This window comes from Hyla sarda, chromosome 13, assembly GCF_029499605.1.
Source record: "Hyla sarda isolate aHylSar1 chromosome 13, aHylSar1.hap1, whole genome shotgun sequence".
NCBI lineage: Eukaryota > Metazoa > Chordata > Amphibia > Anura > Hylidae > Hyla > Hyla sarda.
Window position 1 is genome coordinate 7,185,067 of NC_079201.1, and position 24,865 is coordinate 7,209,931.

The following is a 24,865-nucleotide window of genomic DNA, read 5'->3' on the forward strand; positions in this document are numbered from 1 at the left end:
ATCTGAATGAATGAACAAATCGTATTAAATACTTTCGTCTTTTCATAGTCAAGCTCAGTAGTGTGTATGACCTCCCTACAACGCCTGGGCATGATCCTGATGAGGTGGAGGATGGTCTCCTGAGGGATGTCCTCCCAGACCTGGACTAAAGTATCCGCCAACTCCTGGACAGTCTGTGGTGGATGGAGCGAAACATGATGTCCCAGATGTGCTCAATTGGATTCAGGTCTGGGGAACGGGCAGGCCAGTCCATAGCATCAACGCCTTCCTCTTGTAGGAACTGCTGACACACTCCAGACACATGAGGTCTAGCATTGTCTTGTATTAGGAGGAACCCAGGACCAACCGCACCAGCATATGGTCTCACAAGGGGTCTGAGGATCTCATCTCAGTACCTAATGGCAGTCAGGCTACCACTGGCCAGCACATGGAGGGCTGTGCGGCCCCCCAAAGAAATGCCACCCCACACCATTACTGACCCACCGCCAAACCGGTCATGCTGGAGGATGTTGCAGGCAGCAGAACGCTCTCCACAGCGTCTCCAGATTCTGTCACATGTGCTCAATATGAACCTGCTTTCATCTGTGAAGAGCACAGGGCACCAGTGGGTAATTTGCCAATCTTGGTGTTCTCTGGCAAATGCCAAATGTCCTGCACAGTGTTGGGCTGTAAGCACAACCCCCACCTGTGGATGTTGGGCCCTCATACCACCCTCATGGAGTCTGTTTCTGACCGTTTGAGTGGAAACATGCACATTTGTGGCCTGCTGGAGGTCATTTTGCAGGGCTCTGGCAGTGCTCCTCCTCCTCCTCCTTGCACAAAGGCGGAGGTAGCGGTCCTGCTGCTGGGTTGTTGCCCTCCTACGGCCTCCTCCACGTCTCCTGATGTACTGGCCTGTCTCCTGGTAGCGCCTCCATGCTCTGGACACTACGCTGACAGACACGGCAAACCTTCTTGCCACAGCTCTCATTGATGTGCCATCTTGGATGAGCTGCACTACCTGAGCCACTTGTGTGGGTTGTAGACTCTGTCTCATGCTACCACTAGGGTGAAAGCACCGCCAGCATTCAAAAGTGACCAAAACATCAGTCAGGAAGCATAGGAACTGAGAACTGGTCTGTGGTCACCACCTGCAGAACCACTCCTTTATTGGGGGTGTCTTGCTAATTGCCTATAATTTCCACCTGTTGTCTGTTCCATGTGAAATTGATTGTCAATCAGTGATCTTCCTGAGTGGACAGTGAGATTTCACAGAAGTGTCATTGACTTGGAGTTACATTGTGTTGTTTAAGTGTTCACTTTATTTTTTTGAGCAGTGTATTTGGGATGGACAATGAAGAAGCAGAACATTAACTATTGGAATTATTAATAAAGTTTGAAAGGGGGGGGGGGCACAAACCAAAGCATCAATGACTAGATCATTAGGTTGAAGGACAAGGATATGATGGATGGAGATGAAGATAGAAATATTAAACATGATGTATATTAAATCTGAAGAAGACTAAAGATCCAAAAACAAGGCAATATCTTCTAGTCTCATCCATCCAACATAAAGACAATTGAAAGTATTGCAGGATAACAGACTAATACTAAAACAAAAGTTGTAAACTCTGCTAATTCTGATTGCTACATGGCCTCAATAATGGCTTAAAGGAGAAACTAATGAGAGATTCCACCATTCAGATAAAGTTGTCCATTGTTCTTTTTAGTGAAGGCCATGAACAAAGCTTTTTATAGAAAGACAGTACTGTGTCTTCCACCTCCGGTGGTCTCTTTCACCTCAAGCCTCACCCCCGTGAGACCTCTGGACCCATCTTATTGTCAGGAATTCCCCATTGTTCATTTATGCCATTCAGGGTTAGGAAGAACCACTGAATTCTTTGGCTCTCTTTGTATAGGAATGTATATGGGAGCAGGGGATGTATAGAATTAGTACTATTTAGTAGTTGTAGAATGTAGAGGCAGGGTCTATAGTGTCACAAGTCAGTGCTTTGCTTTTTGTACAATGGAGCACCTTGAGGATCATTAGACACTTACATGCCATGGAGATATAAGAAGAGAATGTACAGTCATTTAGATAGTTATATGATTATGATCCATTGAGGAGAGTTTAGAAAAACAAGTTACATAATAAAAATGTATATATGTATAGGCGACTAGTAACCCCTACAGAGATGGTATACAGTGATAGATACCGTGATCAGTGATGGACTCATCTGATCAGGTCTTTAAGATGGATTCCATCTAATATGTATGCAGGCAGCCAAATGGGAAAGAAGGATCTGGCATCACACACCAAATGCCGAGTCCTTTTGTTCTTCAGCCCCTCTCCCCATTGAAATAAACCTTCAGCTAATTCACATGTGCAAGGTTTTTGGGATGAAAGGCCTAGCTACAGTCCAGATGCGTAGTTGGATGACAACTATCAATGTGTATGGGCAGCCTTCACAACAGGTCCACACTAATAAGTTACACTTTGTCATGTAAGGTGAGAAACAAAAAAGTGGGGGTTGAATGATACAAAAGTCACAATCATGCTACTTGTGTCACACAACAATGCCATTGTCACTGAGCTTGGACAAGTGCAGGTGATGGCAATGGAGTAGCAGAGCTGTGAGAGCATACAGGACTTCATTCTGTACACATTCTCAGGCACTTACACAGAGCTTCGGCCCTGCACCGAGCAAGTAATTGAATGTAATGAAATGCAAGCGGAGAGAGAATTACTAATACTCAATGGAATCCTATAACCACTGCCAAGAAAATAGCTTTTCGCAAACCCAACATTGCACTCTATACTGGATGAGGAGGCAGCCTGCGGCATGGATGGGACATTATCTGCCTCCATCAAAATCCAAGGAGCCCACCACGGTCTGGAGAAGAGGCAAAGCAAACAGTTATGTACTCGCTATACAAAGAAGTGACCCCCTACAACGGGCTAAGGTTTAACATTATAGACTTGCTGGTAGTAGTCTAGTTCAGGCCCCTTTCACACTATAAAATTAATACGTTTTAAAGATCCGTTCAATGTTCCGTTATAAAAACCCTTAAAATCGTCTGTTACAAAATCCCATTATAGTCTATGGGATTTTTACATTATCCGTTTTAACCCGTTATTAATAACGGACATTATTTTGTGACGGGAGAAAGAACGGAAGAAATAATGCATGCACTATTTCTCCCATCACAAAATAACATCCGTTATTAATAATGGGCTATAACTGATTAAAACGGATAATGTTAACATCCCATAGACTATAATGGGATTTTGTAACAACCTATTTTATGGGTTTTTATAACGGAACATTGAACGGATCTTTAAAACGGACACATTTTATAGTGTGAAAGGGGCCTTAGCCTGATGCTGCCCTAATGGGTAAAGCATGAGCAGCAAAGAGGATGCCTAGTTCAAGGAGTGTAACAGTGACAAACACTATGGGCACCTACCCTGTCCCATCCAGCAGTGAGGGGAGTGGGCACTTTATAGCCATGAGATGTGTGTAGAGTTTCTCCACCTCACTTGCCCTGTTCTACAGTACCAGTCCAGCTACTTTATCATCATGTCTGACAGAACAATTTGGACCTTCAGATAAATTCTTGGTCTTAGCTACTAGATTTTATGTCTTCCAATGTGCCAGATCCAAGTCTATCAGGCTGATTAATAAATCTAGTGTATCTGACCACTGTCTAGTGTAAAAGTTTAGATCATCTATTAGATGACTTACTTCAAAGCAGAATAGTGCGCATTCTAGCATATATAGACCACACCCTCCTTGTTGGACCCGGAGGATAAGTGTTCAAAATGTGGCTATAAATAATAAATGGATTGTGCTGCATTTTCATTGGTAAATCTGATTGACACAATCTCTTCAATGGTGGCTTCGTCCACAGTAACTTTCTCCCTAAAACAGCACCCCACTTGTTCACAGGTTGTATGTGGTAATACAGCCCAGGCCTACTTTCTTTAATACAATTGATCTACAATACTGGATACAACCCATGGTTGCTGTTTATATTATATATATATATATATATATATATATATATATATACACAATTGATATGCTGGTTAATGTCACTGTTCAAAGAGACGCGGTCCTTTGCTGCTCATCCTGTGGCATCTCTTGTTGACAGTGTTGTGGATTAATGGCGGTACGTTTAGATAATCAGGCACATTCCCCGATCAAACTAATGCCTAAGGCCGCATCAACCTCCACATGCAGACATCACTCAGGGCTGAGCTCCAGATTGTCTTTTTAATCCTCTGAGATGTTTCATGGATTATCATGAAAACTGTTCTACAGGAGAGGACCTCCCTCCTTTACACTCACTGCCGTCCATCTATTGTTCTTCTGTTGGATCTTTAGATACCTTTCTAAACTTACCTCTATCATATATGATGCTCTCTGAGCTGATGAATCTATTCCTATTATGTGGTGTATGGCAGGAGAGCTAGCACAGGACAACAACCGCCTGCGTGAAAATACCGGCTGCCACACCGAAGACAAATTCACAAAGTAATATGCGGTGACAGCAGGAGGCCCAGGTAGTGAAAACATTACTTAAGTTTTATTCCACCAAGATCAGAGATGCAACATTGAAAAAAGCACCTCAGATGCCGAAATGTTGCATCTTTGATCATGGTAAAATAAAACTTCAGCAATTTTTTCACTACCCGGGCCTCCTGGCTTTTCTCGGGCTAGAGATGTAAAATTTCTGGAAATTTTGAAGTCATGGGCGGAAAAAAAAACATTCTTTTTTTGGAAAAGATTAAAGTTTTCGGGAAAAAAATTGCATAATGGAGTAGTTTTATGACTTAAAAATCTCACTATCTTACTGAGAGGAAGAAAATGAAACCAATTTACTAGTCAGTCAGAATCAGAAAATAGGCGAATATGATCTGTGATGGATTGAACATAAATAGGAATCTGTCATAAGATAGTTATCTGTCAATGAATGCTGATCTGAGAGGACAGAAACATCAACAAGATGGAGGACAGCCACAACCCAACTAAACTGAAAGCCTTTTCCCTGCAGCGCCTCTAGAGACAGAAATGCTGATTTAAAATTGTATTCTTAGTATTTAACTTGTATTTCAGGATTTGCCTTTATTCAGAAAGATTCTAAGACCTTCATGAAAGGCATCTAAATGTTAGTTTGAATACCATGTTATATGATTTACCATTATAAAAGTCCTTACTCCTTTTTTTGTTTTTCAACTGATGAATCCAAATCTATTCTGTATGATACGGTCTACATAGATCTAAGTATCTAAGCCTATCATGTGTGATACTGTCTGCTAAACTACTGTATCCAGGACTGTCATGAGTTAATTTTATATAAGCCTTTTGTGTAAGGCCGGGTTCACACCACACAGTTCCCGTATCAGGTTTTTGATTTAAAAAAAAAATGGATTCCTCAAAACCGGACTAAACTGTATCAAAACGTGTGTACAAATTTTAACCTGTATATGGTTTAAAAATGATGTCCGGTTGCATTCGTTTTTTAAGAAAAAAACAATACGTTTTTAACTTTTCACTCCATTATGAATAAAGTTTCACTTGTTTGTTTGAAGTTCCAAGAAAAAAAACTGTGCAAAGTCAAAAATCGTAAGGTGAAAACCAGATGGAACTGTACGCACATACAGTTTTGTACGGTTCCCATTGACTCCCATGTTTAAAGAGAACATATACTTTAATACGGTTTTTCACCCGGGCCAAAAACCGTGGCAGGCTACGTTTTTCTGTCCGGAAAAAAAAAAAAAAGAGTAAAAAAACGAATGTTTTGAAAAACGGAGACAACCGTATACATTATGGTGCATACGGTTTTGAATGGGAAGTCTATGGGCACAGTTTTCTGAACGGTTACATACGTTTTTTTTTTTTATGAAACTGTATGCCGAAACTGTAGAGCAAAATTGTGGTGTAAACCCACCCTAATACTGCTTGTTCAGCTGTGTATCTAAGCCTTATGCATTTTACTGCTAGTTGAGCAGTGTGCATGATACCATCTGCTCAGCTAGTGTGTCTAAGCCAATCATGTGTTATGCTGTCTGATGAGCTGGTGTATCTAAGCCTGTCTTGTTTGATACTATGCTAAGTTCATTTTATCTAAGCCCTTTGAGTAATACTGGTTAACTGAGCTGTGTATCAAAGCTTTATGTATTATACTATTTGCTGCTGTATCTAAGCCTACTGTGTGATACCGTCCCAGCCCACTGACTTATCCTTCAAGTGTTTCACAAGATCACAGATCACCAACATATGCTGTCAGTTCTATGCTGGGTATATCTATGCCAAATAGGCTTCGGGGACAGTGTATCTAAGCCATGTGAGACAATCTACAGAGCTAGCATATCTAGGCCTATCAGGTGTGATACTGTCTGCCGAACCAGTGTATCTAAGCCTATCGGGGCAAAAAAAAAATCTGTTCTTGTTGTACGTCAGGTATTAGGGGGTGGGGGGTGCATGAATTTTTCCCCCATTGTGTCATGATGACACAGAATTGATCCATTGTTTATTGACGTTCCATCTGGTCCATCCTCAGCTGCAGGCTGTCACAGCCGTCTTTGCAGACATGCTCTTAATGTCTCCATTCATTGTGTCAGCTAATCCACGTGTTTTCTCCTCTGTGTCAGGAGGCTGCAGTGTATGAGGGGCTGCTGAACCATATCAGGCAGGTCCCAACACGAGCAACAATTCAAAACAGCAGGATATATGTATATATATCTATAGGACACACTGTGTATAGAGCCGCACAATCTCCTGCATAGCCCCTATGCCCAGGACAAAGGTTCCAGGATGGCACTAGTTATTCCATCAAGAAGAATCAAACAATATTTGCACTTTTGTGTTTGAGATGTACTTTTCACTTATATATAAATGGTGGTGTTACCGATGCATTGTACAGCTATATTTTATATATATATATTTTTCTTCCACTGTATAATGGTGTTTGTTTGCATTGTCTGGCTATATCATGTATTGATGGCGATATTTATGCATCATGTCTAGCTATATCATATTTACTGTATTATTTAATGTATGGTGGTATAAGTCTTTGTCTAGTCATATTTTTTACACATTCTTTGGCTATATTATGTATTGACTGTATGTCCATATTATTTATGAATTGTCTGGCTATATCATATATTCACCGTGCGGGAGATTTATCATAACCTGTCCAGAGGAACAGCATGAGTTCATAGCAACCAATCAGATCGCTGCTTTCATTTTTGAAAAGGCCTCTGGAAAATGAAAGAAACGATCTGATTGGTTGCTATGGGCAACTTAACTACTTTTCCTCTGGACAGGTTTTGATAAATCTCCCTCTGTATGACTATGATTTGAGCATTGTCTGGTCATATTATTTATGCATTGTCTGGCTATATCATGTATTTACTGTACTATTACATGGTATTATCTATGCATTGAATAGTGGACAAATATTAACACAATGGGGGAGATTCTTCGAGAATTTTCACGCCAAAAAATCAATTTCACGCCAAAATTTTGGGGCAAAAAGTATCGACCACATTTACAAAGAGTTTTGTGCCGCGGTTTACACTGTTCACGTTAGTTTTGTAAAAGTGGGCGTGTCCACGTATATTGTTGGCTTTACATGATATTTTCAAAGGGGTGAGAGTCCAGTTTACATCAAAAATTTCACACCAGCTTTTTGATGTTTTTGGGTTTTTTTTCTTAGTTTTTTGGGGAAAAGGTGTTATTTAAGTAATAATTAAAAAAAAAAATTATTATCATTGAAAAATTTTATAAAAAAAAAAAATCTTTCTTGGTCACTGTACCTGCACTCACATTTAAGCTCAGAAATGTTTTATTTATACAGTTATCGCTTGTCTGGGCACTAGTAGCTTTTGTTTCTGCCAGAATTTTCTGGGATGTAAAATTTAGTGCAAAAATCTGCAATTTTGGCGCAAAAAAACCTGATATGGCTGCAACAAAAATAAATTTGGGCACGAAAAAAAAACAAAAGTGGCGTGAATTTTCACATATTTTCATAGCAGCACAAAAGACCTTTGAAAATGTGAGGAGAAAAAAAAAAAAGGTGTGAATAATATCGCTGGAACAGAAATTTGTGAGAATCTCCCCTTTATAGCTCACATAAAACTATGACAGAATTTGGGCCAGCCATTTCTGCCAGATATAAGATGCAAAGTGTTCAGCAATCAGTATATATTTTGTGCAGATACGTCTCACTGTATCCTTCCCCTAGGACAGTGTCTTTATATGGCAAATATAGGGAAACTAGAACATGAACCCCACAGCACATTGGATAAGGTTTATTAAAACCCGTGCAACAAAAAAAGTGGACCAGTTTCCCATAGCAACCAATCAGATTGTATTTTTTAAAAGCCTCTGAAAAATAAAAGAAGCAATCTGATTAGTTGCTATAGGCAACTGGTCAATGTTTCCCTGCACAGGTTTCAATTACCCCCTATAATATGTTGGAACAAAAGAAAATAAATGTAATTCTTTACTATTTTAGTAATAAATATAAAACCTTATAAATGTTTGGCTCATGACTGAAGAAGGAAGCCAGTGACCAGGGTATTGAATGGGATCACGTGAACTGTTGAGCAGGATAAGTGATTTGTGGCCCAGCGACCCCTCTCTGTATTACAGACCGCATTTATGTACAAATTCTTCTGTAACTGAATTTATGCCATTTACAAAATATTTACCTGAAACCGATTCAAAATTCCATTTTTTTCCATGTATTCCGCACATGAAAATGATTTCACGACAATTAAAGAAGCGGCTGACTTTGTGTTTTCCAAAAATACATATGAATAAGAGCATGATCGGGGAGAAGAGTGAAATGCTCCATAAGATTATTCTAGGACACAGGATTTTCAGATGTTGGTTATATTTTAGTTGCAGAATTCATAATGGCAGCTCAAAAAAATTAAGATTCCAGTATAGATATCTAAGGTAGAGAATGTTCGATCAACTTTAATCTAAAAATATAAGTGCAGAACTTACCGGCTGGTTCCTCTGTGCTGCTGGCTGCCGTAGTGGGAGGAGCTACAGGTATCTCTATGAGAGCAGGCATCGGGGAGAGAGAGAAAGAGACATATGATTATTAACATCTCCTTATGGCACAAGGGAAATATAATTGTGTTAGTATTAATGTAAGAATGTGCTGTTAGTCTTCCCTATGGATACGTGCAAGTCTATGGAAGCGAGCCGGGATACGTCTGCACCTACTTGCGGGCAGCATTAATGGAAGCAGGAGTACAGTAAAACATCAGGACACAGGGAGATTGCAGCATGGGGTCTAAAACAGGACATAGAAGGGACAGGGAGGGGAGATGGGAATGTAAAACAGGGTCAAAGGAAAGGAAAATAAACTGTAGGATTCTAACGTTTTAGTCGTAAAACGAGATTCATAAAATCTTTACAGATTTTCACAGATTTTATTAGATTGTGTTAAGGCTTAAAAGGTCTTTTCTGGTCTAATTTAATAACTGTATAATAAAAAGTTCTGCACCTCTCTATGCTTCAGGTTGTCACCTTTATTTCCATGTTTGTTTTAATACAGTTTATAAAACCTCTGCTTGCTGCAGTAAATATGAATATTCTTGCAAAGATCTTGGAAACAGTGAAAAACTTTCCATTATACAATGAATAAACGAACAGAAACTCTAAAGCAGTTTGAGGTTGTGGTCTAATGTGGGTCATAGATGTGACTACAATAGATACAAGGCGAATATATGGTTAATAGGTGGTTACAGCTCCTCACATCTGCAGGAACCAGATTTTCCTCTTTCCTAGTAAAATGTGGTTCCTCAAGGAGCAGAACAATCTATTTATCTTTATATGGACCTGTCCCTGATTAAACCTGAGGCAGCCACAGTGTATGCTGGGTCAGGAGTGAAACAATGCTGGTGTATCTAAGCATATCTAGTTTGATACTGTCTGCTAAGCTTTGTATCTAAGCCTATCATGCTTTATACTGAAGTCACTGTAGCTAAGCCTATCATGTGTGATATTGTTTGCTGAGCTGGAGTATAAAAGTCCACAATATATGATGTTGTGTGCTGAGCTACTGTATCTAACTGTATGATACCATCTGCTGGGCTGAACATGTGTGATACTGCCTTCTGGGCTGTGGTATCTAGTTCTATTATGTGTTGTGTAAGTGTTATTGTGTATGATACTGTTGCTAAGCTGGTATATATACATTTACAATTTATAATACTGAGTGCAGAGCTAAGGTAACTATTTCTATTATGTATAATACTATCCTTTTGTGTATCTAAACCTACAGTGTTTGATACTACATCAGTGAACTGTACTTCCAGGCAGAATCCTTTGAACTTTGGAGATGAGGGCCCTTATTGGTGCATTCGTACCATACGACTTGGCTGCTTCCATTATATCTAGGTGTCAGGTCAGTTCTAGTTCATTAATGTGAGATCTGCAGCATACACCTGGTTAATAAGATTTGGTTATAGGACAGCCATAGTACCCAGGGGTACACAGCCCTGCTGGTTAACAAAACATGTAAAAGTGATAACACATACTTATGCAGGGGGCAATGGGAGAGCGGCTTTGTTGGTAGCCCTTGGCACATCGATTGCACGTTATACCAGTCACACCATCTTTGCAAGGACATTGCCCTGTGGTCTGATTACAGGTTTTGCCGGCCGCACCAACCGGATGGCAGTCGCAGGCTGCGGGGGGAACAGAGGAAAAGGGGTTGGAAAACAGCACAAGGTCAGAAAGCAAAAACTAAAACCACATTACACAGCGACACTTAGATCTGCAGGGGAGGGGGAGGCAGGTCGGGAGCAGGGGAACAGCATTAGGTATCTCTATCATGCAAGCCTTCTACTAAAGCGTCAACAGGCTGATCAGAATACAAGAACCAGAATTTACTAAAATGCATCTCCCACACTCAGGGCAGTTTGAACCAATACTCTTCAAAAAAAAATTTTTTTTTCTGGCCTGCAGGGCATGATGGGTGCTGTAGTTTTGCAACAGCTGGAAAGCCACATGTTGGAAATCATATGTACACCTCTAGATTATGTTATTAGAAAGGAGGGGGTTAATGAATTTCCTTCTCCCTTCATAAAAGGGTTTTGTCTCCATTGTCGGCACATTTACCACAGGTTATATGAGGAGGTAAAGGGTAGAAAAATCAGAGGGAAATTTCAATAGGCGAGTGATAAAGGAAAAGAGAAGACAAATGCAGAAGTGAGAGCCGAGCGTTTACACAGCCTAATCCTGTCACACAAAAGGTTCTCGGACTAATTTTAAGAGCGTGTAAAATGCCAAATGAAAATGTCAGTGAAGCTTATGCTCCAACGTCACCTGTGACAGCCGCCACCGTACCCGGGGATTTTACTAACCGTTATACAACTTTCCAATACACTGCTCAAAAAATAAAGGGAACACTAAGATAACACATCCTAGATCTGAATGAATAAATTATTTGTATGAAATACTTTCGTCTTTACATAGCTGAATGTGACAACAAAATCACACAAAATTATCAATGGAAATCAAATTATCAACCCATGGAGGTCTGGATATGGAGTCACACTCAAAATCACAGTGGAAAACCCCACTACAGGCTGATTTCACACACTAAGTGTCAGTGACTTGGTGTTACATTGTGTTGTTTATGTCTTCCCTTTAGTTTTTTGAGCAGTGTATAACTTTGTTTTGATTCTTCATCCATCTCTAGATATCTGGGTGCTGTCAGTGAATCATACAGAGGACAGATATCTCACCTGAACCCCCTTAAGACATAAGACATGACTCGGCCAACCTGCTTTCCCAAATAATGTACCGTATATACTCGAGTATAAGCCGACCCGAGTATAAGCCGAGACCCCTAATTTCAACCCAAAATCCCAGGAAAAGTTATTGACTCGAGTATAAGCCTAGGGTGGGAAATACATCATCCCCCCCTGTCATCATCCAGACCCGTCATTAACATCCTCATCCCCTTGTCATCATCCCACACATCCCCCCTTCATCATCCCCTTATCATCCCACACATCCCCCCTTCATCATCCCCTTATCATCCCACACATCCCCCCTTCATCATCCCCTTATCATCCCACACATCCCCCCTTCATCTTCCCCTTATCATCCCGCACATCCCCCCTTCATGATCCCCTTATCATCCCACACATCCCCCCTTCATCATCCCCTTGTCATCATTCGCCCTCAGTGGTCTTCAACCTGCGGACCTCCAGAGGTTTCAAAACTACAACTCCCAGCAAGCCCGGGCAGCCATCGGCTGTCCGGGCTTGCTGGGAGTTGTAGTTTTGAAACCTCCGGAGGTCCGCAGGTTGAAGACCACTGCGGCCTTCGACATCATCCAGCCCCCTCTCACCCCCCTTTAGTTCTGAGTACTCACCTCCGCTCGGCGCTGGTCCGGTCCTGCAGGGCTGTCCGGTGAGGAGGTCGTCCGGTGAGGAGGTGGTCCGGGCTGCTATCTTCACCGGGGGCGCCTCTTCTCCGCGCTTCCGGCCCGGAATAGAGGCGTTGCCTTGACAACGACGCAGAAGTACGTTGGCAATGAACGCACCTCTGCGTCGTTGTCAAGGCAACGTGACTATTCTGAGGCCGGGCCCAAAGCGCTTAGAAGAGGCCTCCCCGGTGAAGATAGCAGCCCGGAACCACTATCCCACCGGACCACCTCCTCACCGTACAGCCCTGCAGCACCGGACCAGCGCCGAGCGGAGGTGAGTATTCAGAACTAAAGGGGGGTGAGAGGGGGCTGGATGATGTCGAAGGCCGCAGTGGTCTTCAACCTGCGGACCTCCGGAGGTTTCAAAACTACAACTCCCAGCAAGCCCGGACAGCCGATGGCTGGCCGGGCTTGCTGGGAGTTGTAGTTTTGAAACCTCTGGAGGTCCGCGGGTTGAAGACCACTGCGGGTGGGGGAGTTCACTCGAGTATAAGCCGAGGGGGGTGTTTTCAGCACGAAAAATCGTGCTGAAAAACTCGGCTTATACTCGAGTATATACGGTATATGGAGGCCTGAGGCTCAACCAGATTTTGGGGGAAAGAACGAATATATGACTTATGGCTAGTTCACAATGGAGTAATTAGAGGTGGAATCCACATAGAATTTGATGGTCATTCTGTATTCATTCCACCTTGAATCAGATTTTCTTTAATTTTATTTGGATCTCAACGAGTAGAATCCCATACTATCCCATACTATCGATCAGCAGGCACCCCCCACAAATGCCCAGGGGGGGTCACCAGACCCCCCCCCCCCCCCAATGAAATCGCAAGTGAATTCACACTTGCGATTTGCGGCGATTCCGATGATGCAGGTCACGTGTGACCCGCTGACCCTGAGACACCTCCTGTATCTATGGGGAGGTGGCAATTTCGTCACCCCCTCCAGGATCGCTGCTGTTGGCCGGATCGATCATCTGGCCAATAGCAACCAGCAGGGGAGGGGTTAACGGCCCCTTCTTGCGGCTCTTCTAGCCCCCTGAGTTCATTCAGTGGGCAGAGCTGCGAGAAGGAGCCAGGGACCAGTGAAGATCGGAGCCCCTCACAGATGAAGACCCCTTGTCAGAGCAGGGACAGAACACAGCAAGGGACAGGTAGGGTTAGCATGACCCGGGCCCTATTAGGGGTTCAGGGCGCTGCATTTGGCCCCAGCAGGCCCCCCCCCCCCTACAGTTACACCAAGCACACACTACATACTCACAGCCCCCCCAACACCACCCATCCCCCCCACCCCCCCCCCCACCGTAGAAAAAAGGCGATGGCTCGCCAGGCATTTTCGGCAGCGGAGGCATACGCTTTTCTTGTCTCAGACTCCGAATCTGTCAGTGAGGACGAGGAAGATCCTACATTCCTGTGTTCTTCCTCGTCCTCCTCATCATCTAGTACTAATGATGAGTCCCCCTGTACGGCGGCGGAGACGCTGCCAGGCGAGGCCACGCACCCCCCATGATAGTGGCCCAGTGGCCGGCACTAGTACGAGCGACAATGTCACTCGTACTAGGAGTCCGACCCCCCAGACAAGCGTACCAGAGCCCCCTTCCAGTGAACCTGTCTGGAGACCCCCAGAGGGTTATCAGCCACGGATTCCGGAGTTTGTTGGTGACTCCGGAATCTGGATTGACAATTCTGGATTCACTGAAATTGACTATTTCAGTTATTTTTTCAGTGACAGTTTTGTCAATCACATGGTGGAGCAGACAAATCTGTACGCCCAGCAGTTCATCGCCCACCACCCTGATTCTGTTTTGGCCAGGCCCAATGAATGGTACGCCATTGATGAAGCAGAAATGAGGACATTTTGGGGCCTCTTGCTGCATATGGGCCTGGTCAAAAAGCCAAGTGTCAGGCAGTACTGGAGCGGGGACATCCTATACCAGACCCCGCTTTACAGTATGGCCATGGCACGGAGGCGGTTCGAGGCCATTTGGAAATGCCTTCATTATGCAGATAATGCGGCATGTCCACCCCGAAGTGATCCCACCTATGACCGGCTTTACAAAGTGAGGCCGGTCATCGATCACTTTGGGGCCAAATTTTTGGAGGCCTATGTACCCCTCAGGGAGCTCTCGGTCGATGAGACTTATCAGTTTTAAGGGGAGACTCATATTCCGCCAGTATATTCACTCGAATTGGGTGCGGTATGACGTGAAGCTCTATAAACTTTGTGAGAGTACCACCGGGTACACTCTCAAGTTTAGAGTGTATGAGGGACGAGATTCCCGTATTGAACCCCCAGAATGTCCCCCCACTCTGGGTGTTAGCGGGAAAATCGTTTGGGACCTTGTGCACCCATTGCTGGATAAGGGTTACCATGTGTACGTGGACAACTTTTATACCAGCATCCCTCTCTTCACATCCCTTGCCGCCAGATCCACGTCTGCTTGTGGGACCGTGTGGAAAAACCACAGAGGCCTCCCTCTAAATTTGATCCAGACACCTATGCCCAAGGGTGAGTCCCGTGCCCTTACCCATGAAAACCTGTTGCTGCTCAGGTATAAGGATGAGGGATGTCCTTATACTCACCACTATTCATGGTTATGGCAGCTCACCTACCACAACACCGGTCCTCAAGCCCGATTTGTATTCTGGACTACAATCAGTATATGGGGGGAGTTGATCTTTCTGATCAAGTCCTCAAGCCATACATGGCCATGCGGAAAACACGGATATGGTGAAAATACGTTGCGGTCTACATGGTACAGGTTGCCATGTACAACTCTCTTGTACTGTCCCAGTACAATGGCAACACAGGGATATACCTTCAGTTCCAAGAAGAAGTCCTAAAGGTCCGGATCTTTGGCGACCGGGAAAGAGCAGGCCGGACTTCCCAAGGAACTTAAGAAATTGGTGCCAGGATCGTCCCAGGCCAACACTTTCCAGGTAAAAAAAAAATGTAGCGTGTGTGACAGGAGGGGGATACGGAAGGAAATCACCACTCAATGTGACACTTGCCCCGATCATCCGGGCCTCTGCATTAAAAACGGCTTCAGGGAGTATCACACTTCCATGCAGTGGTAAATTTTCCCTTTCACTTTAATGTTCCATAATTTGACCCCAATGTACCAAGTCCAGAGTACATTGCAAATTTTTCTCTGGGTCATGGGTCACTGAGTCACTATCATCAGGGACTTTTTTTTGTTGCCTCAAATGTGCAGCGCTCTCTCTCCACTTGAGCGGGGTGCACATTTGAGGTAACAGGTTAGGGATGAATCAGAGCATAGGGTTTGGGCCGGGCATATTTTTTAGTTTTGGCTATGCTCTGGGTCATCATTCTGGGAACATAACCTGTTTTATAATTTTATGTCCCACTGTACCCCATTTTAGTGATTTAATGTACCCCAGTTATTTACCCCATGTTATAATGAGGGGTGTCCCACTGTTCTGGCTCCAAGCAACCCAGAAACTCAAGGCCCCTGAATGCGCTCCTGCTCCTCTGAGACCAGTGTGCACGCTGTTTACACCCAGATATGAGGTATTTCCTTACTCCAAAGAAATGTATTTACAAATGTACAATTACATTTTCTCCTTTTACCACTTGTGAAAATAAAAAATTTGGGGTAACCCAAATTTTTTCATTTTCACATCCCACTTCATGAACATTTATCAAACATCTGTGAGGTGTTAAGGCTCACTGTACCCCTTATGTTCCTTGAGGGGTGTAGTTTCCAAAATAGTATGCCATGTGTTTTTTTTTTGTTGCTGTCCTGGCACCATAGGGGCTTCCTAAATGCGACACGCATTCCCCCCCCCCCCCCCATTTCAGCCAAATTTGCAAATGTGACTCCTCTTCTGAGCATTGTAGTGCGCCCGCAGTGCATTTGACGTCCACACATGGGGTATTTCCACACTCAGAAGAGATGGGGTTACAAATTTAGGGGGGGGGTGCATTTTCTCCTATTACCCCTTGTAAAAATTTTACATTTGGGAGAAAACCAGCATTTTTGTGGGAAAAAAAATATCATTTACACATCCAACTTTAACGAAAAGTCGTCAAACACCTGTGGGGTGTTAAGGCTCAGCGGACCCCTTGTTATGTTCCTTGAGGGGTGTAGTTTCCAAAATGGGGTCACATGTGTTTTTTTGTTTTTTTTGTTTCGTGTTTTTTTTTTTTTTTTTTACACTAACAGGTTGGTGTGGACCCCAACTTTTCCTTTTTAATAAGCGTTTTTGACTCCGGTTTAAAATCGTACTGCAACCGCATAATTATTTTTTTTTTACTTAGATGTCAATGGGAAACGCACATGTATACGGTTCCATAAGGGAAACCGTATACGGTTTTTACTTTGAACATGTACATTTGCATAATAAAGTTCTCACCCAAAACCCCTCCCATTAAAAATGTACAAAAATTTTCAAAAACGTATTTATTTCTTTTTTTTTACAGACGGGACTGTATGCACTTTTAAAAATAGTATACGGTTTAAAAACTCATATGGTTTACTTTTTCCCATACTGTTCCATCCATTTTTTTGCCATACGGTTTTCTTTAGAAAAACTGATTGAAAACAGAATGGCAAAAACATGATGTGAACCCAGCCTTAGTGTAGTGTAGTGTTTTCAGGGTACATTCACACTGGTGGGGGTTTACGGTGAGTTTCCCGCTAGGAGTTTGCGCTGTGGCAGAAAATTTGCCACAGCTCAAACTTGAGGCAGAAAACTCACTGTAAACCCCCCCCCCCCAACCCATGTGAATGTACCCTTTACATTCACATGGGGGGGGGGGGGCAAACCTCCAGCCATTGCAAAATTACAACTACCAACATGCACTGACTACATCTCCATGCTACTACATGCTGGTAGTTGTACTTTTGCAACAGCTGGGGGCACACTCGTTGGAAAACCTTCAGTTAGGCTCTGTTACCTTACTCAGTATGTTCCAACCTGTGTGCCTCCAGCTGTTGCAAAACTACAACTCCCAGCATGTAGTAGCATGGAGATGTAGTTATACAACAGCTGGAGGTACGCAACTACAACTCCCAGCATGGTGAGACAGCCTTTTGCTGTTCGTGCATGCTGGGAGTTGTAGTTTTGCAAGATTTAGAGGGCCACGGTTTAGAAACCGCCGCACAGTGATCTCCAAACTGTGGCCCTCCAGATGTTGAAAAATTACAAATCCCAGCATGCCCAAATGGCTGTCTGGGCATGCTGGGAGTTGTAGTTTTGCAACATCTGGAGTGCTATACTTTAGAGACCACTGTATAGTGGTCTCCAAACTGTAGCTCTCCAGATGTTGCTAGGCAACTACTCACTGGCTTCCGTAGTCTGTACCAGTGAGCCGCACCAGGGAGCAGCACGTCATCGCTGCCGATCACAAGTAAGGGACCTTTAGCCATGCTACAGTTCCCCCATTCTGCCCAGATTATCGTGGGTGGGCAGAACGGGGAAACCGAACTTTAACTCCTCCGCCCCCGATCTGCTATTGGTCGGTAGCTTCTAACTAATAGCAGGGATAGGAGGGGTGGCACCCCTGCCACCTCACTCCTATCCTTTCAGGGTCATGAACACCCCCGATCCCCCTTATTTTCCAGGTCACCGGAGACCCAGGTTACCGGAGACCCATATGACCCGGAATTGCCGTAAATCACCGGTTTGAGTACCCCCCCTTGGTGATGTCCCGGGATGCCTGCTGAATGATTTCAGCAAACATCCCGCTCTGGTCCCCGACCGGCTAGTGGCGGGGACCGGGATCCCCACGGGCGTACCCATACGCCCTATGTCCTTAAGGACTCAGGATGCAGGCCCTGCATCCTGAACAGGTTAAGCTGATGTGTATGGACAGCTGTAATACATGAATGTTTGAATCTTTGCGCACTTTTTTTGTGCCTTTTCCAAAAAGGCACACATGGTACTGCAATTGCACTGCAATGTCTATAATGATTCACTGCATTTCACAGTCAGTTTTGCAAAATGTTTTTTTTTTTTAAGTGCACAAATTTTGTGTGTAAAAACTAAATGCGCAAAATTTTTGCACCAGATTACAGCCAAAGTAAAATGTCAGGTAGGCAATGAAAATATCCCCCATAGGCCTAGGTTTATCAATAATTTAGAGCCCAAAACTGTCAAATTTCCCAGAAAGACCAATCTCAGCTCATGTGGTAAAATGGAAGATGAGCTTTAATTGGTCATTCTGGGCAAATCAGAACGTTTTGGTCTCAGACATATTCATACATCTGGGCCAAAGGCTATTAGAAGACGCCAAAACTATTTATTATACAATTATGCATTTTTTTCATAGTCTGTCTCCTGTTTTCTCGATCCTCTGGAATGTCTCTGGGAGGAAAGAGGTTAAAGCACCTGCCTCATAGCACAGGTGCAATGTGAATCGTACACACACATATAACACCTGGTATGTCACCCCCTATACATCTCTCAAACAAGAACGCGCTGAAAGGTCACGTTATATATTTATCTCACTGAGTGACGAAAAAAATGAAAAGGCAAAAAAACAAGCGGCTTCGAGGAACGTGGGAGTGAGTCTGACGAAAGGACAAGGATGCAGAGGAGGGGGAAGGGTGAAAGCAGAGGGAGCGTGCTATAGGCCTAATATAGGACCCCCACTGATCACAGCAACAAGGTTCCTATGTCTCCTCTTTAAATGGAGCAGCAATTGGACATATGTGTTGCGGCTCCATGAAGCTAAGATAACAGAGTACAGTAAACTTATTTAAAACAGCCTAAAAGTGGGGTCTTCTAAAAACAGCACCACACATGTCCTCAGGTTATATGTGGTACTGCAGCTCAGTCCCATTTACCATTGAGTTGCAAAACCAGACACAACCTGTGGGCAGAAACAACACTTTGTGGACACAAGCAGTCCTGTATTTCTGATCCTGTAAACCCTTTTACTTCTGCTATCTGTGCACATGTCGTGTCACCTGTCCAGAGAGGTGATGTTGCTGTGGATGACATGGCCACCGTTCTCTTGTAATCTGCCATATGTATATGGCAGTGTTTTCTAGCCATAATGCCTTTAGCTGTTGCAAAGCTACAGCTTCCCGCCTTTGGGAGATGTAGTTTTACAACTGCTGGAGGCACACTGGTTGGGGAAATCTGGTATATGGGTTGGTTTTGAGTTCTCTTGACTGAGAAGGAAGTGACAACTCCAGGAGTGGGAATTTGATAGAATCCATTATATTCAAGCTATTGTGAAGGCAGAGAATGTGACATCTTTGAGCTGTTTTACCATGCGAAAAATTAGGGGTTAACGGGTTAAACCTTTGGAGTATTTGTTTTGGCCAGGTGGATTATAGCTATACAGCGTCTATTGAGATGGGACAAAGAAAGAGCAAAGGGACGGCCGGAAACTGGATTCCTCCCAGTTCCCTGCACATCCGAGCCTGGAGAATGACAAAACTTTCCGATATTAATAGGAGACGTCTGGTACATTATTAAGAGGCTGTTTGCGCCAGATTGGGGGGGGTCGTTTACCACTGATATAAGGGGCTTGGCATGTAGGGGTCGTCCCGCTTACATGTTGGGATTTAATTTCAGTCCCAGAGTGTGGAAACATAATATGGTTGAGATTAATCCGAGGAAGGAATCATAATAAGCCCGCCTTTTCTTTACTAATATGTTATGGAGAATTTAAGACAATAAGCTAGCACCGCCATCCTATAAGCGACACTAGTGACTGGCACCACCATCCTATAAGCGACACTAGTGACTGGCACCGCCATCCTATAAGCGACACTAGTGACTGGCACCACCATCCTATAAGCGACACTAGTGACTGGCACCGCCATCCTATAACCGACACTAGTGACTAGCACCGCCATCCTATAAGCGACACTAGTGACTGGCACCACCATCCTATAAGCGACACTAGTGACTGGCACCGCCATCCTATAAGCGACACTAGAGACTGGCACCGCCATCCTATAAGCGACACTAGAGACTGGCACCGCCATCCTATAAGCGACACTAGTGACTGGCACCACCATCCTATAACCGACACTAGTGACTAGCACCGCCATCCTATACATACACTTGTAAGTGACTAGCACCTCCATCCTATAAGTGACACTAGTGATTAGCACCTCCATCCTATAGGTGACACTAGTGATTAGCACCGCCATCCTATAAGTGACACTAGTGGCTAGCACTGCCATCCTATACATACACTTGTAAGTAACTGGCGCCACTATACTATAAGTGACTGGCACCATCATGCTATGAGTGACACTTGTACGTGGTTGGCACTGCCAAACTAAAAGTGACTGAAACTGCCATTACAAGTGACACTTGTAATTGACTGGCACTGCCATTCTATACCTGACACTTGTAATTGACTGGCACTTCCATCCTATAAATGACACCTGTAAGTGACTGGTGCTGCCATCCTTTAAGTAATAGTCGTGAATTACTGATGGAGCTGCAGCTGTCCGCCGAGGGGCTGGATGTGACATAATGGAGTCTACTCCTGCAGTTATGGGAACAGTCTCACCTCAGGCAGACAACACCTGCATCCAAATACCCAGGTGCCCCCTCCTCCCTCCACTCTCTGATATGTTTGCAAGTGGCTTAACCTGCCTGTTCCCCTCCACCCTCCCCTTGTGTTACAAGGACTCTTTCCCTCCAATCTGCCCCAAAAATATGTCTGGGACCATTCGTCAAAGCATCCAGCCTTTGTACCAAAATCTACACCCTCTCCCCCCTCCCTTTACTTTTCTCCAGGTCTGCTTAACCTGTTCAATGCGTCCCACTGTCCCCTGGTATGCACACCTGTGCCGAGCTCTGGAGAGGGGTGGTGCAGCCCTGGACTGAAAATATTAACCTCTTTTTATGTCATTGGAATTTTTAATGTTTTAGGCTGCCAGCAGGTGATGATGAATGGTTAAAAAAAAAAAAACACAGCAGATAATCAAAGAAAGGGACAACTAGATCCATCTCCATCTGTGTATATGGAGAACCTCCAGATTAAGTCATTAGGGAACTACAAGTGCCAGGCTGTAGCTGGGAGGTGTGCCACTCCAGATAAGGCAATGGTTAAACCAACTTTCCATACCAAATATGAACAACAGACCTGGAAAATCTGTTCAACCAAGGCATTATAATGGATGATAAATCACACCACGCCTCTAGTCACATATTCCAGATCAGTGGTCTCCTACCTGTGGACCTCCAGTTGTTGCAAAACTGCAACTCCAAGCTGTTGGCTGTCCAGGCATGCTGAGAGTCTTAACAGCTGGAGATGTGTCACTACCCTCAGGTTAGAGCGCAGCTCTGGAGGCAGGAAAAGTATGCAGCATCCTTTCACCTGATAAAAGATGTTGCTGTAAAAGCTCATGGGGTTGAGGATTTTTTCCAGCTCCTGTCTGGCACTTTGAGAGGCCATTTAGGCCTCCCTCCCCTCCCACCACCCCCACACACACCTGTACAATGTCATTCATGTAACGGAGCCATTTCAGACAAGTTTTCCCTAAAGGAATGTCACTTTACAGGTCCACACACGCATAGCGCACAAGAGTGATGTCATCGGTCTGAGGTCATCACAAAATTCCTTCTTAAATGTAAAATATTTTTACACAGGCTGTATTGTGTATATATTGATGAAGCTTGGCTTCTCTCACCTTTACAAGCTTTTCTGTGGGTGATGGGCTTGGTCATGTCCCGGTAGTAACCCTCCTTACAGTAGTGGCAGTGACGACCAGCAGTATTATGCCGGCAGTTCAAGCAGACCCCTCCGCTCCGGCGTCCCGACAGCTTGAAGAGCTCCATGTTGAAACGGCAGCGGCGTGCATGCAGGTTACAGTTGCAGGCTGGGGAAATGAGCAGAAGAGAAGCATGTTATACATGTTACAACCAAACACAAGCGAGTAGTCACCGACTACCCACAACATAAAGCATTGTTAGGGTGGGTTTACACCAGCCCTTAGCCTTGCTTCGGGCAAGCAGAGCCGGGCCTGACTAGCACAGTGGCACTCAGCAGTCTGTATGGAGCGGGCTCCCGACTCCTGCCACCGCAAATAGCCAGCATGCGGCGATCACCGCGGCTGGCTATTAACCCTTTAGATTGCCTTTAGCTGACAGTGGCTTCTAAAGGGATATGTGAAATTCTCCCCTGTGGGTTAGTGGGGTGGATGCCCCCCCGCAGAGCGATCACAGGGGGGGGGGGGGGATCCACTATAGAGGTAGCTGGAGGGCTTACCTCTGTTTCCTGGAGTCCGTGGCAAAGTCATTGATAGAACCTGGCTGGACTAGGCTCTGTCAATGGAGCGCAGAGCACACAGATCAATGGAGTTCAATAGAACTATTGATCTGTATGAGGAATCTAATGATTCCTCCTAAAAGTCTAATAAAGTGTAAAAAAAAATCCTGTACGCTAAATTATGTAAATGTAAAAAACAAACAAACCACAGAATTGCAATTTTTATAATATCCCAGAAAAAAAAGTTAAAAAGCGATTAAAAGGTCAAATGAGTCCTCATACAGCCTGGTATGCGAAAAAAAATTTAACAAAAAAGCTACAGGGGGGCAAAAAATGGCAATTAAAACAAATTCAAAAAAGTTCAGAATTTTTTTAAAATTAGTAAAACATGATGGAAACTATACAAATCTGGTATTGCTGTAATCAGGCCGGCCTAAAGTATCAAAACAACAAAACCACAAGGTAAATGGTGTAGAAAAGAAAACCATCAAATTTGCTAAATTATCTTTTACTATTTCACTTCACTGATTATATATATATATTTATTTATGTTCAGAGAATGTTATTGAAAAATGTAAAGGTATCATTATAATAGTTAGTTATGGCTATTATAGGGCGAAGAGGAAAAAACTAGAGTGTAAAGGCAAAAATTGGTCCGGACAAGTAGATTTTGCTCAGTTTTAGTCCTGTGGACAAGTAGTTTTTTATTAAATTTCCACACCCCTGATATATATTTATTTTTTTATATATATTATGAAGTTCTGATTTATTGTGGTAAAACATAACGCTTTTTGAAATCATGCTTCATCACATCTGATGAAGGGATCAGCACGATCTTGAAACGCGTTATCCTTCACTACAAGAAAGAAGAACTTCATACTATTGTCTTGGTTGTGCAGCACGTCTTCTGTAAACAACATATTGCATCTTGTGGTGGGTTACATTTTACTGACCCCCTATTCTCCTGGAACTTGTTAATGCCTTATGGTGTGCTCTACTTTTATCACTTCATGTGATATGTACATCTGATGGACAATGCAAAATGTAGTGTGAACAAACGCTTAGATTGCAACATGTGGATGCATCATTGCATTCTGCCTTGTATTCTCTTTGAAGTTGACAGGTTGCTTACCCTATTGTATGGACAAGAGTAGCAACCAATGAGTTCACCAAAGACTATCATTATCATCAAAACCCAGAGAAGTCTACAAGAAATTTAACATTCCATTTTGGGTTTAGTTCTTCTTTATCCACTACAAAAGCGTTGTGCTGCAGCTCTTGACACCTGGGTAGTAAACAATTGCAGAATAACTATCGATGATCACAGCGGTCATCGATCTTTCTGGGTTGAGTAATGTGGGAGTGACTGACCATGCTGTTTAGTAATACACAATACTATTTCTGACTAGAATAAGAGCCACCAGTATGGATGTGTGCAGAATTTCAGAGAGTTACCTGTATTCCCCCATACAACCTCTGATTCAAACATTTTGATGAATGATGGTAAAAGGGACATTGAGAGAAGTGTTTATAAAGTTCTGCTTTGATGCCTAAAGTCCTACAAATATTTAGTGGGGTCGCTGCTTGTGAATGTCCAGTGACAGGAATTTCTACTGTCAGACAAGGATCGACTGTCACAACAATCTAGTCTTGATGGTGGCCTCCTGACAAGCCTGGGGATGATCTGGTGAAAACACAAGGGCCAGCAGTAGGGTGGGAGGGTGTGGTTCAGCACAGTGCTGACAATCTGCTGAGTGAGGACTTGTCTGGAGACACAGAAAGGAGTGTTGGAAGAAAGGATGTTACTCATTAGATGTTCTCCAAGGTGTCAGGCTATGAGCGAGGTGTCAGATGTGGACACATTCTCTTGTGGAGACGTCTTTTGTAGAATTCAGGTCTTTTTATAGCACAAAGACCTTTTGGAATTTGAATTTCAAGAGAGATTCTCAGGATCATGGATCATAGCTCATATCATGGATAAGAAAAGTTCTTGTACAAGTTTCTATTTTACTTAAAAGACCCCCCATTATACACTGCTCAAAAAAATAAAGGGAACACTTAAACAACCCAATGTAACTCCAAGTCAATGACACTTCTGTGAAATCACACTGTCCACTCAGGAAGAACACGGATTGACAATCAATTTCACATGGTGCAAATGGAACAGACAACATGTTGAAATTATAGGCAATTAGCAAGACACTCCCAATAA

At 43.5% G+C, this 24,865-nt stretch overlaps 1 protein-coding gene across 8 annotated transcripts in view; it reads right to left on the reverse strand.

The window, feature by feature from the left end:
• Positions 1 to 24,865, reverse strand: part of NTN1 (netrin 1) — a 362,388-nt gene that overhangs the window by 32,382 nt on the left and 305,141 nt on the right. For 7 of the 8 annotated variants that reach the window (XM_056549680.1, XM_056549683.1, XM_056549681.1 and 4 more), the window contains 3 exons: positions 22,076 to 22,264; positions 10,547 to 10,696; positions 9,003 to 9,056 (listed from right to left, as the gene is read on the reverse strand). In XM_056549680.1, coding sequence (XP_056405655.1) covers positions 9,003 to 9,056; positions 10,547 to 10,696; positions 22,076 to 22,264 — 393 coding nt within the window. The remainder of the gene's footprint in view (positions 1 to 9,002; positions 9,057 to 10,546; positions 10,697 to 22,075; positions 22,265 to 24,865) is intronic. The other variant, XM_056549688.1, reaches the window with a different exon arrangement.